Genomic DNA, 19,829 nt, shown 5'->3' with positions numbered 1-19,829 from the left:
AGACTTCATGCTGTTGAAGACATAGTACATTTATACATACAAGATATAAAGCATTCAGCAACTCCAGGGGTAAAAATACCGTGTATCAGGAATCAAACCTACAGAAGATTTAAAAAGTAATTATCACTAAAATATTTCTCTGCTTCTTGCCACAAATGGCTACAGCTACTTCTGCACCATGCAGAGGACACTGGAGTGGGCAAAGTGGTCACTGACAGGTGTCTTTGAGAGGCGCTTGTGCCAGGAAAGGTTGGGTTTTTTTTTCACAAAGGACAAGGTCTGGAGATAAAAGAGTCTTGTTAAGAGTGAGTGGTGAACAGGATGGGGAAAGAATGTGGACACCTAACCCCTGCCTATGACCATCCAGGCCAGAAAGGATGAGGCCAAAAAAGCCTGAAAGGGAGAAGAATGAATTATATTTATTTTTTTGCTGTGTTGGAATATATCAGCCCCACGAGGGGGAATGTTATTTGAACCACCCGGGGTGCACATTCCTCTGAGAGCCAGGGAACGTGGAGCCTTGGCAGGCAGGCCAGATGCCAGGCTGGGACAGAGCGACCCTCTCGCAGCCTTCCGATGTTTTCTGTCAGCTCCAGCAAAGAAGGGGATAAAAAAAAAAACCCAGAGCTTGTTAAATCTCATACAGCTTTCAGATCAAATTTTTATCCTGTTTCACTTTGGAAGTCTTTTGAACAAGCTCAGTGCTTCAAAGCTGAGGCTGCAAATCTCCCAGGGAAGGTTCCTGTGTTTAATAAGCTGTTTTGACTGGAATTCAAAGAGAAAGTAAAGATTTCTGTTGGCCTAGCAATAGAAAATGTGGCCCAGACCTGTAACCCCATATCTGACCAGACAAAAATGTGTACTCTGTTAAAAACTGGAGATTTCTCAGAAACATTGGTATTAAAATAGTTCTGGTTCCCCTGAAGTCAGTAGCAAAAAGTCTCATCATCTCTAATGGAAATACCTGTGACTAATTTTATTTGGAAAGAAGGTGCTGGAAGGTGGTGCCAGAACACCAATATAACAAACCTGTAAGTTATATAGTGGCTCAGCTACTGGGCAAAACAGCTTCCAGTGTATTCTTTTCAACCATTCCACCACAAAGTTAACCCTTGAAGTGCTTCGTATCCTAAAAGCATGCTGAATGCTGACAAGCAAGAAAGCATAGAGCAACTGAAATACCATTAACATCAGCAATGCTTATAATTAGCTTATAATAGGATGGAGCCATGATTCATGTGATTCAGACTTTCTTGAATGACCTGGGTAAAATTTTGGTCGCTCCTGAGGACCCTGTCAAGTTTCTCTGGTGTCTTGTCTCCAATGCCTTCAAGCATGAAACTGCACATCACCCTCTTAACTGCACCAGAAGTCCTGGAAACAGGGGATCAGGCCTTTCTACCACCACTGCAATGAGACATGTACTCGTGCCACTTCCCTTGGTATCCACACTTTCCATCCTAGGGCACACAGATACAAAAATAAATACTGCATCAAGACAGTGAATGTCTCCAGGGGATTTCACTAAATGAAAAATGAAATCTAACCCCAGCAGAGACCCCTTCGCTCTGACAGGTCTTGTTTTCTTTGTTTTTCTTCCTTTAACACAAATACAATCCACCATCTGTCCAAATTCAAACCTGATGTAGACTTTCAAAAACTACTCCCAGCTAACTGCAGTACTCAAATGGCAGTCTGTCCTTTCCCATCTATTTTTGTTAATGTCTCTATTCATCAAACTTTCCCTCACAATTAAATTTCCATATTTGAAAGTTAAAGTGACAGAAGCGAAGAGCCCTGACTGAAGAAAGCATTAGTCCTCACATTTCTGCCAGCATGGATACGAATGAACATATATGCCCTTTGCAGGCAGGAAGGTCCACTGTAAAAGTTTCCAAAATCCACCTGTTTTGATTAGTATGGTTTGCACGCAGCAGGCTGGACACAGTAAAATACAGGGGTTTCATTTCCCCTTCGATTTCAGCTTGTCTTTCCCACTACCTGCCCCATTTCTTGATTCATCTACATCAAAGTTAGCAAAATGAAAACACTCCTGGAAATCTACAAATCAGTAAATAAAATAACTGAGGATGATCAATTTGCACAGATGAGGAGGACTACTTGCAATTTTCAAAGAACTGGATAATATACATGCTTACTTCTACAGCAGACTCATCAGTTATCCCAGGATTTCAAAACTCCTAATTAAAAAAACAGTTTTTTTAATTTTCCAGTAGGTATTAGTACTAGCGCTGGTTAGAAAACACATTTTTCCCACCTTGGAACGTAATGAGGGCAATGATTCAAATACAGAAAAATATGCCCCAAAGTAGCTGAATTTAAATCTAGACTCTCATGGCTCCCGTGAAGCATTATGGTCTCCTCACTAGGGAAGCAAACAAAGTACATAATCTGAAACCAAGTCCTGCCAGAAATTTCAGACAATAGGGCAGAATCAGCCCAAAAGACAAGTCAGTTTTAGCTCTTGTGTTGTTCTGGAGCAGCATTCAGAAAGAAATGTTCTGAGTTAAATGCAGTTCCTTAGTCTAAAGGCAGGGAAAATTCTCTGTTGAAAGCTCATATCTCTGTGGGTTGGGCTTTTTTTTTCCTTGTCAAAGACCAGTCCTACTTAAAAAAAGATTTTGATAAAAACCTTCAGACAATTAGCTACATGTAATAACAGATAAACCCCTCACTTTATCATAAGGACAACTGAGACACAGAAATAAGTAGTGGTTACAGATTAACTTTGTGGTAGACCTGTGGACTACATCTCCAGCACTTACCCTGAGCAGCCACCAGTGATCAGTTTGATCCTGATCTCTTGATTCCAAGTTTGGCATCAAAATAAATATTTTGGCCAGTGGAATTTACTTTTGTTTAGTTCAAAAAATTTCTCTCCATTCCTTCATAAGATGACAGTATCAAAAGCAAGCAAACCAAAGGGATAAAATCTAAGTCTCCCTTAAATTTGAGTAACACAGGAGCAGCTTATATCTAAGTTAAACACAGTATAAAATGGAGTAAGTGGAATCAGAATCTAGCAAAAGATGCAAAAGTAGAAAAACTACCAACACAAGAAATTTTTCATAGGGTTATTTGTTTTTTGTATTGGAGATTGGGGAATATCAAGGTGCTAAGACAATGTCAGTGCTTTGCTAGGGCAGCGATACTTTCCCTGTGTGTTTGCGCAGTGCCTTGAACAAGGGAGTTCTAGTCCCACCTGAGGTCTATAGCCATTAAAGCAATGGTAGTGCTAACAGTTGTGTACCAGCCTCTACATAAGAAATATATGTGCTTCAAAGGGCTCATAGTCTAAGTGAAGAACGCAAAGCATGGGAGGAAACAATCCTTATTTATACCATCTACAGGAGGAAGATGGAGGTCCAGAAATCTGAACAATGTCACATACTGCCAACAACTGCATCAAGGTTTCCTCAGTCCCCATCTAACACTTCAAATGGAGGGCCATCTTCTCTCTCAAGGACAGAATCATAAGCATGAAAAGCATGCCTTTGATGCACTAACGAATCACCTGCCATCAGATGGTTCTTTATCTCATAAAAACATTATTTCTCTCATAAAAGTGGGTTTCCTGATTAAATAATAGGACTAAATCGTATCTTAGCTTGCATTGAATAATGACTATGTGAAACGTACAGCTCACATCCTTCAAAAAAAAAGCAGCTGAACTTCAAAATACTGGACTTGAGTGATTCAATAACTAAAGGACAATTGCAGGACAATTGTTTCTGCAATGTCAGACAAGATTTAATACAAATAAAAATATAGAATAAAGATTTCTACTACTTACCAGCACACTGATTGTTTTCATCCAACTGGTAACCAAATCGACAGATCAGAGGTCTTGTAACAGTAGGGTAGTTAGGAACGGGGCCTGGTGCTGGGGGCGGTGGATAAATATTTGAATAAGGATTCAGATATGGTGATCGATACACTGGGTTTGTTCGGGGTACGCATAAATAGCCACCATTCTGATTGACACACACCATATCTCCTCTGCAGGCCTCAGGAATAGTCCGACATTCATCAATATCTGGAAAGAAATTGCAAAAGTTAAATGAGTGATTGCTTCTTAATGGGACCTATCAAAAAAATAGTTAGCACATTTGTCTAAAGGCTTCACTAAAAAATTTGATCCTGTCTTTGAACGGAAAAGCTAATCTTTTCTTGTGGAGCCTCACTTTGAAGTTAGAACATACTAAAACAGGAAACATCCCATATATTCAACATATCCTGTGTTCTACTTGTTTTGCTTTATTATTAGAGGGTAGAGGGAGAGGGGAAAGCCTGCTTTGTTATTCCATAAATGTTCAGTTTAAACACTGATTTACACATGGCTACGGCATGCTACTGCCTGTTCCTGCTAGAGGGTCTGTCCAAACCACAACACGCAGATCAGGATTTCAAACATTGGTGGTTTGGTTTGCCCAGCTGTGAAACTTGGATTCCTATTTGGAACTCCCGAGGTCCCTCCCACAGAAAAAGTTAGGGATATTCAGATCTGGGGACATGGTTCAGGCCTCTTTCTTGCTCCGATTTTGATCATTGCTGAATTAAATTTAGAAAGATACAAATGGTTTAGCCAAACTGAGCATTCACCTGGCTCTCGGGGCACAGAAGCAGTGGACTGCTATGACAGAGAGAGCAATCTTTTGATGATTTTTACCTTATTTTTTGAGTGACTTTAATGCATGCAGAAGATGCTGCCCTGGAGACTGAATGCCTTTGATAAAAAGATGCCCTAGGGCAAAGTGCATGTTTCCCTATATTGCCTCAACAATTTACTTGGAGTTTCAACACGCTCAGCAGTGGTAGACTTTATCTGAGCCTCCAAGTGGAGGCTGCCAACAAAGACAGTAAATACTAGAGTTTGGAGGAGGAGGAGAAGGAGAAGGAGGATGAACAACCCTTGCCATTTGGCAACTAGACTGAGCTGCCTTCAAAATGCATCACTGCTATTTGAGAAGCACTGACAGCCAGTTACTATCTCAATAATGTCAAAGATCAGTATATACTTGCGCTATGTAAACACACACACACACACACACACACATATTTATATATATACATATAAATTTTTGTATATACATATACACAAACACACATATTTGTCACACAGCAAGAAATTTTCAACTAAAACATACTAACAGCAGCACAATGTTAACTCAATAAAGTCAGGATTTCTGAACCCCAATTGAAATGTATTGATTTAATGAAAGTCCTACCTAAGCATTGCCCAGAGGCACGATCCAGGTCAAACCCATTAGTGCATTGTTGCTAGAATGAGAAAACAAAGGACACTCAGTGACTGTGAAATGAGAGGGTTGCAAGAGTCAAATGCTCATCTGGATTATTATGCTTAGTACAATTGTTCAGCACTCTACAGTACACCAAGATAAAGTCCCTTCCCCAAAAGAAAGTCAGCAAGGCATGAAGCTGGGGCCTCAGCACATCTGCCAGCCCCTTAACTCAGAAGGTGGTTCCCTCAGGTGGTGACAGTGTCAGGCTATTCCTCTCCCCGGGTGCAACCAACACATAATGTGTGATGGGCTCTATACCAGGTTTTAACACAGAAGTTACATTCTTCTGTTTGGGGGTCTTGTGTTTGCCAGAACAGGGGGGTTCAGTTAAAAGGTACTAGCTAACCTCTCTAACTGGCTCTAAAACTCTGCAGATAGACCATTCAGTACATACATCTCAACATGTGAGGCATCTGACTGAACTGAAGCCACAGTTAAAACATAACTAGCTTAATAAAAGCAAGGCTTTTTGTTTATACCAAACATTTTGATTTTTAGAGCATAAATCTTTAGATGACACATGTTCTAAGCATGCAAAGTTACTGGAAGCCTTCTTCCTTCCTATCCTGTGGTGCTGGTCTTTATCAGGGTTTCAACCTTGAGTCTTCAGCACCTCATTGGTGACCTGCAGTATTTCTAAACCAGTAAGAGTCCTGGTGATGATTGTGTCAAAGCCCATTAAAATGATCCCCTGCTCTCCCTAGTTTTTAACTGGGCCTCCAGCTGTTGAGGAACGGGCCAAGCAGTTGACACAACCACAGGATCCTGCCAGTAAATAGGTTATACTAAGGAATGTAAGAGATATCCAGAAAACAGGAACCACTGAAGTAACCAGAGGGCAGAGGGATGGACTGTCTTCAAGATTCTTCCTTTTTTGTTGTTGTTAAATGATAAAGACACTTATTTTTGGACTTTGTGGAAGAAATCAGTGGAACAGTAAAGTACTTGGTTCATGTTTGGAAAAGTAGTAAGTTGTAGATGGGAGACAAGGTGTTAGAGGACTAAGGCAGTGGAAGTGGGCCATTGCAGGAACTAGGGAGGGGACATGAAGTGAAACACATGGCACTGTTTGGACTGCATCTGCCACTTGCACATATGAATACACAAAACCACTGCTAAAAGTGTCAAACAAGTATGAAGGAATTCTGCCTTCATTTATTTTGGCATTCTGAGATGTTTTGGTATCGTGTTGTGGAAAGCCAAAATATTCTGATGGGAAAATGTATAATCAGCCTCATGTTTTAAAGAATGTACGTAGTCTACCTTTTGTTCTCTTTGCTGTGCTGTGGTGTGTAGACTACACCTAGGTTAATAGGAAAAGTTAAGATAGTGTTTAACAAAATTTTTGGAGGGGGGACGGTAAGCAATTGTTCAGAAGCACTGAAACTATCGTAGAACTGGTTTCAACAACTTTCTAGAACTTTATTCTAGAAAAGCTTCCAATATTGTCAGGCTGACCAGTTTCAATATCTTCAGAAAGAATTGCTTTTTGCTTGGACTTCAAAAATCAATTTATGGTACAAGTTGTTTCTATAAAAATCACAATGGAAACAATATTTTTTAAATTATAAAAACAAACCCTTAAACACATCTCAAAAATTCTCCAGGGGCATGAAAAGCATTTCCCATACAGATCCAATGTTCACAAAAATATCAATAAGCATGCCATGTGCAGGAAATTTTCAATGTAATAGAAAAAAAAAACAACAACTACATTTCAGAGACTTTTGGCAAAGGTATTTAGAAACACAGCTCTGCACACTAAGTATATCTGGAGTATCAACTAGGAATCCAAACTTAACATGCCTTTGGGAAACATTTTTCCTAATTTAAAGTCCAAATGGAGCCCAAGAACACAAAGAACTAATGCTTCTGCTATTTCAAGAACTGGACTGCTTTACTTCCATCCACCCTCAAAAGCCCTGCCTCTTGAACAAAAATGTTTCGGGCATAATTTAAAATGAAAACTAGGATACAGTCATTCAGGATCACGGTCCAAAATTGAACAGTCTTAAGACAAGATCCTGCTATACACAGAAAATGCCTATTTATATGAATAAGTTTTCCAAGAGGGGATGTTCCCCACCACAGAACTGAGCTGTCCCTGCTCTCATGGGATGGCTTTTCTTATTTCCTTTTCCAGAATTGTTCAGTTCAGAGGCAGAATCAAGTTTTCAGTGAGGTCCAGGTTTCTACAGGGAAATTTTGCTGAGCTGGCAAGGATGAGTCAATAAGCTCAGTCCATGTTCAACTCCAGAATCCTGCTGGCTCCAAGTTCTCCCCTCTAAACTCTTAGACCACACAGCTTCCTTTTCATGTAAACCCCAGACCACAGAGCTTCCTATTCACCTGCTAGCCAGTTAAATCTCATGCCATATAGAGCTTCAGTACAAAACAGTACATAGATCTTTGCGTGCACTGCTCACCTGTGCTTTTCCAGGGCTTGAAAGGTAGATGGCCAGTGTGAAAGCAGTCAGTATCCTGTAATGTGCATAGAAAATAGGCTGAAAACCTTCTGATATGCAGGCTCATTACATAGCATTAAATACACATGGGGAAGCTAATTTCTAGTGACACTTTGGTGTATTCCACAGAGTTTTGCTAATATGAATTTGGCCTCTGGAGAAGGAATAATACAACTGTGGGCCAGATTCAGAGCTCAAAATCACTAATTTTACTATGGTTTTATGCAACTGGGATCAGAATCAGACTGTACATGTCTATTAACTAACCTACTTTTTATGACATCCCATGCAGCAGCTGTTTAATGAACAAGTATGCAATATTCGAAAAAGCATTTTTGCCCCTCTCTGACACATTTCTTTTGAGAATATAAAAGTTTTTCTTACACATTATGCACATTTTACAGATGGGTAAACCAGAGCACAGGCCCTGCCTAAGCTCAGAGTGCAACACATTGGCAGGGCTGCAGACATGTCATGCAGGAGGTCCTGAATCCAAGCCAGTTGCTCTAACCGCTAAACCGCATTTCATCCCCAGGAGACTATATTTGAGATTAATCCATTTTCTTAGGGCCAGATTCTGTCCCTTTACTCAATCTTGAGTAATATGTTGCTCTGCAAGTAGACACACTTGCAGAGTGTCATCAGCTACTACAAGTTGCTATCTTCAATGGAGCCTTCCCCAGTTATATCATCTTAGCATCTAGTGGGACTTACTGGGTCTCTTCACTGCAAGTGAAAGAAGAGGATCCCTTGCTAATAGAGCTTTATGGCTATTTTTGGAACTCCTTACCTGGAGCATAAAAAGTCTGGTCATCTAAGTATTTACTAACAGACAGAAAACCAGGAAAGGACAGTAAGAAATGATTTTTTTCTATGTACTATGGATTTCAGTGTTTTGCCACTGCCTTATATAAAACTCCCTCTCAATACAATTAGACCCACCTCTTGCTTATCTTGGATTCTAGTTCTGAATGGCAATTGTATACAATACATTCCCACAAAGCCAGTACAGGAAGCAAGGGATATTTTAGGTAGCCTTAGTTCTGCTACCCAAGCAAGCTGCCAACTTTCTCTCTTAGAGCTGTCTTTGATTTCCAGTGCAAACTGAGCTGCTGAACAAGACCTACAAATGCATCAGACAAAACCACACACAAACAGTGACCGACACATTTGGACAAATTTGTTTTAAATGAGGAGACAGGCACAAGTTCTGAAAAGTAAACATAAACCCTAAAATGGTTGTTCATAGTGCTGCGGAGACAGATTGTGCTTGTTGGCAGCATTTGAGTGACAAGGGAAGGCAAATTCTGCACAGACTTTTCCTTAGAGTTGGATGTAAAGAATTCAAAGTACAATGTATATCCATTTCGGTTTGCACTTCATTTATTGATTCCTCAAATCTTTTTGAAGAGATTTTAAAGCATGCCCTGATATAAAGATTGCATACTTACTTTGCATATAGCAAGAACAGCACTAGAAGGAAATAGAACAGGTTATAGCTGAGCGTCAACATACCTAGCAACTGGGCTACGCTCTACATTATTGCAGAGCAGCGCGCGCTAACAAAATCCCCTATAAAACTGGTCAGACAAAACTCATATGTTTCTAGACAGTCTTTAGTTTCCGTTGTTACAAGATGATATATTCTTTCCTTTGGGGGGGGGGGCTGACCTTACTGCCTCATACGTGTTCTGCCTGCAACCACCATCTCAATTTGCTCATTACTTTAGATGTCAAATCCCCTCAAGAAATATTAATAGACATACAGCACAACCTATCAACACTGTATGCAGCTGGTCATAGTAGCTTGCCCAGCAGGCAAAATATTTTAAACTAGTAATTAACTTCTGCAATAGTAACTAATTAGCTTCAAATCAATCACTGTAGCCAGCAGGATCGTTTGCTGTTGCAATTCAGCACTCCCGTGGATGCCGGGGTTCTAAAGCGCAGAGTATAAGCACAGATCAAGAAGGAACTCGTCAGAGACAGCACAGCTTTAATAACAGACAGATTGTCTTTCCCCACCTCTGACCATTGAGATCCTGTCTCTTTGCAAATGGCTTTAGCAAGTGGATTGGCATACCGAATCCCTGCCACAGATATTTTCCACAAGTAGGTTTCCCTTCAGTAAGTAAAGAAGTTTCATGCATACCACTTACCTTTTTAATCCTTGCATGTCCAAAATCGTTGGGGAAAGGTGGAAAAAAACCAGAGCCTGTGCTGATGAATAACTAGAAAGTTTTTCCAAACATTACCCTCTGCTAACACTTCAGTTCCTCAGTCATTTATAGTCCAAAGAATGAAATAGCAAGTAATGGAGAAGATCGGGAGCCGTCTGTACCTCCTCAGACACTGGAGAGAATACAGAGAAAGCACCTGGTTTTGCTTAGTTCTCTTCTGTAATTCAGCATTAAACCAATTGGAGGAGGAATGTTAAAAATGAACACTTCATTTTCTAAGTATGTTAAACAATGCAAATGGGGGCCTCAGCCTGGGACAGCTGGTTTAGATTACAAAGCTCACCAACTGGCTAGACTCCTCACAACAACCTCGAGGAGCCTGCCAGGATAAAACACTAACAGCTTGAAGGAAAGCCTCTCCCGCTGCAAACTTCACAGTTAAATGTGCCTCAGAGCAGAGAGCACCGTTATTGGACAGAAACCCTTATCAAGGGACTGGAGAAGGGAAGGGATTGTTTTCCTTGCTCTGAGAACAAAAAAAAAGTCAGGCTTTTTGGAGGCCCTCTAGCCGGTGTCTCGGACGATGAATATGCAACACTCGCTGCTTCGTGCCAATGGCATACTGATGAAAGGTCTGACCCTCTGGGAGGTGAATAACTTGAATTCATGACGATCGCAGCTACAGGAACTATATTGCTTAGGGATTATTTGAAAACAGGAATAAACAAATTAAACATTCAAAGGAAAACAAATGGCTTGTCTACAAACACTGGCCCTTTTTAAATTGACCCCACGCTTAAGGGAGCAGTTTGTGAAATGAAATATTTCTCAGGAAAAACGTGTCCTGCAGATCTCCAGTTATGATTGAAGAGGAAGGAAATAAAGTACTTTTTCAGGTGTTCTGCAACTTTGCCACAGGCAGAGCTTTACTAGGTCAAGCAGAACATTTATGAGATGTGAGAGGTAAGCAATCAGATGCTGCAGAGGTTATACTAGATCCAAAGATGAACACTGAAATTAAATAAGGACATAGACATTAAATTACTACTTTGAATTTCTGTAGAGTCTTCCATTTGAGGAAGACTGTTATTCCTAAGGAACATGAAATGTCTGATGAGATAAAAATCTATCATACATGTCTCTGTAACAGATTGAGAAACAGAGTTATTATAACAGATATTCATAAAACTGGCCTCTAAGCATGGATATCCAGCTTGAGAGGTACAAAGACTGAACTGCTTCAGGATTGCTGAGCACCCACAAGGCATATCGGTGCCAATGGGAAGTGCAAGAGCTCTGTACCTCGCTAATTGGCTATAATTGTCCAAATTATTTTTCAAAAACGACAGCACCAGCCGCTCAGTGCCATTTCTGACAGTTTGTCTCTTGGTGACTTGCTTACATCACTTGCATTGCATGGAAAATTAAACACTCTCCTAGAATTATTCAAACAGTGTCAATACATTTGCAGATAAACAAGAACAAGTTAACTTATTTTAAACAGATGTCCCAAAAGCTTAACAAAAACTCACACAAGGGACTTCTGAAGAAGCTCGCTGGGCATGTTGTGAGAGGAAAGTTTTGTCATGGGTCAGAAAACAGGCAAGAGATGGAAAGCAAAGACTGGCCAAATTTTCATTGTGGCAAAAGGTTAACAGTGAGCATTCTCATCACTCCGTAAGTCCAGTGTTTCTCAATACTCTCAATGATCTGGAGAGCTAACAAGTCTAAAAGTAGCAGTGCTTACTGTATGTTAGGTGTGTGAACATCTACTGAAACTATGAGAAACAGCTCTACAGCAAAGCAGATGCTCTGAGTATCCATTTGTGTGGATGAAGAGCTTGCTTCATATACTTGTTGATCCTTCACTTGCTGCTCACTGAATTTTTCTCACCATCATATGGCAAAATCATTGTATGCATGCCAGTATCACTGTACAAATGCAGCACCAGTCTGCTCCCAAAGAATTGCCTCAGACTATAAGAGTTCTGATTCATGAGCCAACTGGCAGACGTGCTCCAGTGCTGGAGACAGGAGGTGGATCCAGACCTGACCACCTAAGGGGCTCCCTTAAGAAGGAGCACTGTACAAATGTTTTGATTTTTCCTGTCTCCATCTGACAGCTGGAGTGGATAAAAAGCAGAGTATAAAAAGTGTACCAAACCACAACTTGGGCTAGTTTACAGCATGGTGACTTTTTTTTTCCTAAATAAAAGGATTTGATGTTATGGTTAAGTGGAATTTCTGCAGTACCTTTCTGTAACTGCCATGACCCACAAAATAATGAGATGCAGCCACACCCTTCTCACAACTCTCTTTGATATGAAGAGTTGCATAAAGGAAGATGTTTGTGGTACATAAACCCCCTTTTGTTCACCCTACAAAAACATGGACAATTCAATATACCTTTCAACACCATGTGCTGGCACCTTCACCATTTATGTTGAAGATGGTGGCTAAACTTCAGGTCTAGCAGCACTCTCATTTCAGTGGTCTCAACTATCCCCTTATGTCATAAAATCCACTACTTTATTTAGACTACCTTGACATTTTCTTTGTCTTCATGAGGAGGTGCAGAACAGTCCCCAGTATAAAATGGGGCTCTGTTAAGTAACTATGTTCTTAAAGTTTGCTTAGTGCATAGCCAGGGTTGAAACTATATCTCTAATTATGTTTAAGACTTGGATTTCAAAAATTGTGTAATACATAATCATAAGGGGCACATAAACTATGTCATGTAACCTTGACTCTACCCTCCTTGGAGGAGACAACCAAATGTATGAATTGCGCCATGCTCCTGTAGATAATGCACAACACTGGGTTAATAGGGGCTCTCAGCACTGAAGAACATAATTTAATGGCTTTTGAATGCTAAGACAAAAGCTGTATATAGGTCAGGGAACTCAGTAAGACTTAATTACACTCAGCACTCCTGAACAAAAAATCTGCCTCACAAAAACAAGTCCTCATCTACTAACTTTTACAACACTTCATCTTCTTTTTTAATCCTGATATTATACTTACAGGTCTCCAGAAGTAAATCTGTCAAACACCCTTTTTAGATGTTCTTATCATTTTTTAAAGTCCACCCTCTCTGAACATTCTCAAGGACATTGTCAAACTGCTGGAGCAGAGTCAAATCACACAGATCTGTATGGTGGTAGTGACAGCCCAAAGTCATTCTAAGTGACAAGTCTTAGGCATCCTTTACACAGCCGTACTGACCTGAATTCACTAAAGGAATGTGCCAATAACTGACACTTTAAGGCCCTATATATTCAAGCGTTAGGTGCTTAAAACATTCATTTTGCTCCTACCAAACCTTATGGAACCAAATTTTCTACCAACAAAACTGGTAAAACACTTAGAGCACAACTGCTGGGCATTTGCAGGAACAATTGCATTTTGATAGCACCTAAGCTCCATGAGATTTGCAAGTTGGGCTTCTACCTGACTGTGGAGATTGATCCAAGTGTTCTTGGAGACTGCCAAATAAGTAAGCTTTTGAAATTGTCACACATTGATATAACACATGACAGGCAGTGATTTGAAATATACACATTTCACCCTACTGCCACATGAATAGCTCTAAGCATGTGGGAAACTTGGTCTCAAACCCTAAATCTGCCTGAAAAAGAGTAGGGCTTGTTTCTACCACTTCCCAGGAAAGAATCTCAATTGCAAACTCCTGGTGTTTGGGGAGGGTTCCCTCTCCTTTTTCAAAGATGGACTACCTTATGTTATCAGCTGAGGTCTGCTTCATTCAGTGTCTGAAATGTAATTGCTGTCTCATAACATGAACGATGCAATAACCTGTTCCAGATGGCTCAGGCCAGAAGCTCAAAGCACAGACCCACACATATTTTCCTTTTGTAGCCAAACATAACACAAGCAAGAATTAACAGTGCAAATTAACATAATATGTAATTGTAAAAACATCACTAGTGCTAACTAAAATGTACTGGGAACGTAGAGTCTCTGAGATGTCATGTCACAGCTCACACTACTGTTTTTAGGAAGGAGAAAGTGTAACAGTTTCTGTTGTGCTGCTGCCTTTTGGGGCTCAGTTGCCTCAACATGGTACAGTTACCATCTGTGTGAGATATCTGTGGAAAAAAGAGCCAATACAGCATCCCTTCCTTCCCTCCTGTATGGGGATGTCACCCATCTGGCTGAAGCATGTGTTCCTTTGGGATGACAATACCACTGACGGTATCACTGCTTCCCAAGAACAGTAAGCAGACTGCCATTCTAATGTTGTAGCAGATGGTCTCAGAGCATCCTACCAGGCAGACCCCAGGATTTAAAGTTTTTGTTTTGCTTTATCTAACTCTACATCTTATAGACGTTACTATCTTTACAGGTCTGTGGTCACTCTGATACTGGTTTCTAACAGCAAAGATTCTTTTAGGAAAAAAGTTATCAGTGGAAAACCCCGGCACCACTGGATCCATTCTCCAACGTAACAACACTAAACATGGACTAGTATCTGACTCCACTTTATTGCTTTGAAAACATATTAATCATCCCATTAAATGAGGGATAGTAGAATCTAGCAGGTACGTACCAAAACCCAAACAGCTTAAACTCATGCCCAATGAACTGCATCTGCTGTAAGACAAAACTATTTCAGGTGTATTACCTTTAGTGAGATCAAGTTTGATGTTCATGACCACCTGTTTAGCTGTAGTGTTTTGTAGGAAGGTCTAGGAAGGCCACCTGAGGCAAAAAAGAGCAATATTCTTGGAAGAATGCTTCAGTATGGTTCAGGGGTTTTTTTCCCCCAACAAAAGTAAGGTAAGCAAGCAAACTAAAAGCTTTTTATAACTTTCCCAGGAAAAATACAGAATCTTTCACAGCATTTTTGGTGCATGCGACAACTCTCAGCAGGTTCCTTCCTATTACTATTAATTTGCAACAGTATACAACATTATTCTTGATTTTTCAATACTTAAATGACCAGCATTTATGCTTTTAAAACTATTTTCATGTAAAAAGTGTATAGAACACCATCCTGTACCTAAAGACAAAAGATAGCCTCGAGAACTTGCACCTCTTCTTTGAGTTATTCTGAGTATCTGAGAACATGATGCCCCAGCTACTGTTAACACTTTTACCTTTGTTTCTGTTGCATCTCATCCTTGAGCACAGCTCTGGTAACTGCAATTCACATTTTGCCTGAAATTAGACAGATATTTTAGTTTATTTTATAAGATTGACATGTACATAAGCTAGGCTGCGGTCTTTGCTCCTCTGCATTTTTGTCAAATCATAGAATGGTTTGGGTTGGAAGGGACCTTAAAGATCATCTAGTTCCAAGGGACACCTTCCACTAGATTGGGTTGCTCAAAGCCTGTTTTGGGTTTGTGTAGCGGGGTTTTTGGTAACGGGGGAGCAGCTACAGGGGTGGCTCCTGTGAGAAGCTGCTAGAGGCTTCCCTGGCTCCAAGTTGGACCCGCCTCTGGCCAAGGCCGAGCCCATCAGCGATGGTGGTAGCGCCTCTGGGAGAACAGATTTAAGAAGGGGAACCTGCAGCGGGGGAGGAGGTTGGAGTGCGAGAGGAACCCCTCTGCAGACACCGAGGTCAGTGAAGAAGGAGGGGGAGGAGGGGATGCCCCTGCAGCCCGTGGTGCGACGGCAGGCTGTGCCCCCCCAGCCCGTGGAGGGAGCAGGGGAGCAGATGCCCAGCGGCAGCCCCGGGGAATACCCCACGCCGGAGCAGGGGGATGCCCCCCAAGATGGCCGTGACTCCGTGGGAAAGCCCGCGCTGGAGCAGTCTGTGACTGAAGGACTGCAGCCCACGGAAAGGACTCATGCTGGAGAAGTTCATGAAGGACTGTCTCCATGGGAGTGACCCCACGGTGGAGTAGGGGAAGAGTGTGATGAGTCCTGCCCCTGAGGAGGAAGGAGCGGCAGAGACAACGTGTGAGGAACTGACCCCAACCCCCATCCCCTGTTCCCCTGCGCCACCAGGGGGAGGAGGGAGAGAGAACTGGGAGTGGAGTTGAGCCTGGGAAGGAGGGAGGGGTGGGGGGAAGGTGTACTAAGGTTTGGTTTTACTTCCCATTATCCTCATTTTGATTTGATTGGTAGCAAATTAAATTGATTTTGTTCCCCAAGCTGAGTCTGTTTTTTGCCCATGGCCATAATTAGTGAATGATCCCTCCTTGTCTTGACCCATGAGCTTTTCTTTATATTTTCTCCTCCTCACCCCACTGGTGAGGAGGAGTGAGCGAGCAGCTTCATGGTGGTTTGTTGCTGGCTGGGCTTAAACCACAACAAAGCCCCATCCAACCTGACCTTGAACACTTCCAGGGATGGGGCACCCACAACCTCTCTGAGCAACCTGTGCCAGTGCCTCGCCACCGTCACAGTGAAGAGTTTCTTCCTTATATCTAATCTAAATCTACCCTCTTTCAGTTTAAAGACATTACCCCTTGTCCTATCACTACATGCCCTTGTAAAAAGTGCCTCTCCGGCTTCCCTGTAGGCCCCCCCTTTCAGTACTGGAAGGCTGCTATAAGGCCTCCCCAGACGCTTCTCTTCTCCAGGTTGAACAACCTCAACTCTCTCAGCCTTTCTTCATAGCAGAGGTGCTCCAGGCCTCTGATCATCTTCGTGGCCCTCCTTTGGACTCTCTCCAACAGGTCCATGTCCTTCTTATGTTGAGGGCCCCAGAGCTGGACGCAGTACTCCATTCAAATGGTCTAGACAGTGTGGTTGAAAACAATATTCTTTAATCTTGTGACAAGATGTTTACCAGCCCCTTTTAATAACAAGTGTAAATCCTTTATGGCCAGCTTCAGCTAAGAATGACCTTCCATAAATAAAGACATAAACTCTTAATACTTCTGGACCAAGACTAAAGTCTGTTGCACTATTTGAGCAAGCCAACATTCACTTTTTGCAAGTGCCTGGGATACATAAACCATTGGTCTCCAATTATGACCAGACAGTTAGAAGTATGTACTAAAACCTCCCTTAGAAATATTCAGGACCAATTTATTTTATGCTTAAATGCTTCAAGACTGCAGAGTCTTTTGCAGTTTCTCAAGTTCTTTACTGACTTGTACACCACACCGTACACACTGGGCACACATGGCACAACAGCATCAGGCTGCATGTTAGAGCAGCTGACTGGAGACAGTAGTTCACCCTTCCAAGTTAATCTGGTAGCGTTCCCTATCTGCTGGGGCACATGTGCTAGTACAGCATCAGCTTCATCTGTGCTTCCTCCTTTCCCAGGTACATAATTTCCATCACATGGAATTTACATTTTGGGTGGGTTTTCTTTTTTCTTTTCTTTTTTTTTTTTTCAGATTTAGTTGAGCATCCTTTCTCCCCCCACTTTTTTTTTTTTTTTAATATTTCATTTTATCTGCTTAGGCAATTCACTTTGGTTTTATCCAGAGCAAAAGATTGCCCTCTGTAGCATCAAGCATATTCTGCATTTTCCATTAAAACACTTCAGGTTCTGAGCAAACCCAAACAAGCCTGTGGAAATGCCATCTCTCAACGGGGATGTTTAAATGTTCACAAGTATGTGCACTATTTTTGTAAGGGCACCTGCCAGAACCCTGCTGATGAATCCAGAGTAGAAAAATATTTGACATCAGCCCTCTCTTTCAGAGCTTCTCTCTTTCCAAGTGGTGGAAAATTTTCCCTTTTTAAATGTTTCACTCTTATAGGGGCACATATAAGCAAAGACTTCTGTTTCTTTTTCCAATAAAACAATCGGCAAAGATGCCTACATTTTTTTTGATCTTTTCCTTATGATTTCCAGGGTTAAATGTTAGACAAATGTAGGAGTGGCAGAAAGTTTCTGTATGAGGAGGAGGATAATTTTGACTGTTTTGTCAACTTACTCAACTGCTTTCCTAACCCCAGAAGACATTTTCAAACTTCTCTTCAATTTAAAAACTACTACACTTAATTTACTTATTCCCATAGCAGGGATTACACCATTTCACAATTTGCCTGTTTACTTTGGGGGTTTTCTAAGTTAACCATATTCTTTGGAAATAAATTGGCTATGAAACTGGGTGATAAAAATGATGTGTGTTGTCTTTGTTTTCAGACTCATCAACCATTGCTCTGCAGCAATGAGGGCTGCTATAAAGAAGCAATTCAGAAAGCTATAGGTAGCAATTCCACTGGGCAGGGGATGCTAGTCCTGTTTGCTAGTTCTGCTGTATGCATGCTGCAGGACGCACAAAGTCTTGCAAAATGATGCAGTTAACAGCACAGATGGTTTCTCTTTTTTTAACCTGCTGGCCTCTACTTTGACTTGTGCTGGTTGTCACAGCAGAAGGAGCTGAGCGGTACTGGGAGTTCCCCCTGCAGAAGGAGCTTGGCTGATCCCAGGGGCTCCAGCCTGTTGGGGTGCTGTAGAGGACCAGAACCTCAAGCAGCCATGTGAAAAATTGGTGGCATGGGACCCTTCTCCCAGCAGAAGCACTTGTACTGCTAACAGAGACCATAGCTGGAGCCTGATAAAGCAATCAGTCCCCATTTGGTCCACTGTTTCAGAGCAAAATTCAAGAAGCTGAAATTGTGCCCAATGAAGAAAATAGAAAGGAACAAAACCTCTGACAGGTTAAATGTAAAAAACAGAAAAGCAAGCCAAGAAAGTTTGAGAAGCAAATTGTAAGAGGCATAAAAGCTAATAATAAATTCTTTTTCAGACACACCAAGAGCAGGAGAACTGCCAAACAGTCTGCAAAGCCAACAAATGAACAAGGTATAAAAATAGTAAAGATAAGATCACAGTAGAAAATTAAGTGATTCTTCTTCATCTGCATTTGCTAGAGAAACTTCAAGAGGTTCCCATAGTGGAATTAAAAAAAGAAATTATACTTGGGAGGATCTGCCTAAAATTCAAGTACCAGCAGAAAGAGGTTGTAGAATAAATCAAGAAAATGAAGAGTAACAATTCATCAGAACTCACTTGACATTTAGAAATTAAGCGTTGTAACTGAATTAAAGGTGAGGGTATGTAACAGCTGAATTGTTTATCCTAAGTGTGACCTCTCACAAAAATTGCCTTAGTACTAGAAGAACAGAAGTTACCAAATAAGATACTGTATTTAATAGGTTTCCATATAATGCTTAATAAAATACAGAACAGTAAATCCACTCTATCAGGCAAATCAGTAGCCCAGCACAGGAGACTGTTGATCTTTTAGGCATAGATTTTCTTGGAGATTACCCTTAACAACTATGTATCTCAGAAAACTAGCTCTGATCCATGGTATGTGGATTTATTTTTACATTTACTCTGTTACTCTATGCAACTGAAACTGGCTCCAGCCGTCTCCTAAGTGGCACCTGTAAATAGCAAACATGAAGTTTTTCCAGCAAAAACTTGGGAATTTGGGTATAATAGTTGTCATTTATTTCCAAGTCTAGGATTTCATCTACAGCCTTTGTAGCCAGCCTTGACAGCCCAAGAAAGGGACCATGGAATGGGCACTGAGGCCGAGTTTGGTGTGGCTAAGACTCCCAGAGGTCTTGGCACTGGAACGTGCTATTAGGAGGTCTTCTGAGATACCTTTAGAAGACTGGGGAGTGGGTAAAGAGGGAAGGATCCAAGAAGGTAAGTCCAACCACTTTTTGAAGTGGAACTTCTCAGCACAAAGCCCATCTCCTCTCCTCTGTAGTCTTTTAGTAGCAGTCATAGACTCATCAGCACCACATGCAACTGTTAGGCTCAGTGCCAAGCAGAAAGTCAAGGACCATGTCACTCTGACAGAGCACATGTAACCTTCTTCCTGTGAGTTACAGGCTCAATTCAGCCTCAGTTTGGCCTCTCACCAGGGTTTTAGTTATACCTCCAGAACTGGAAGGTTGGCCCTTTGGGT

General features: G+C 41.3%; 1 protein-coding gene across 1 annotated transcript in view; it reads right to left on the bottom strand.

Moving 5' to 3' along the window:
- The window catches only part of FBLN5 (fibulin 5), a 46,817-nt gene extending 36,401 nt beyond the window's left edge, over window positions 1-10,416 (bottom strand). Inside the window, exons 1-4 of the mRNA XM_075029950.1 lie at window positions 9,949-10,416; window positions 7,751-7,805; window positions 5,250-5,301; window positions 3,815-4,057 (exon numbers count right to left, since the gene is read on the bottom strand). Coding sequence (XP_074886051.1) covers window positions 3,815-4,057; window positions 5,250-5,301; window positions 7,751-7,805; window positions 9,949-9,965 — 367 coding nt within the window. The 5' untranslated portion in view covers window positions 9,966-10,416. The remainder of the gene's footprint in view (window positions 1-3,814; window positions 4,058-5,249; window positions 5,302-7,750; window positions 7,806-9,948) is intronic.
- Window positions 10,417-19,829: the final 9,413 nt, after the last annotated feature.

The sequence above is a fragment of the Buteo buteo genome, chromosome 6 (genome assembly GCF_964188355.1).
Source record: "Buteo buteo chromosome 6, bButBut1.hap1.1, whole genome shotgun sequence".
Lineage (NCBI taxonomy): Eukaryota > Metazoa > Chordata > Aves > Accipitriformes > Accipitridae > Buteo > Buteo buteo.
This window is presented reverse-complemented; position numbering and strand designations above follow the sequence as displayed.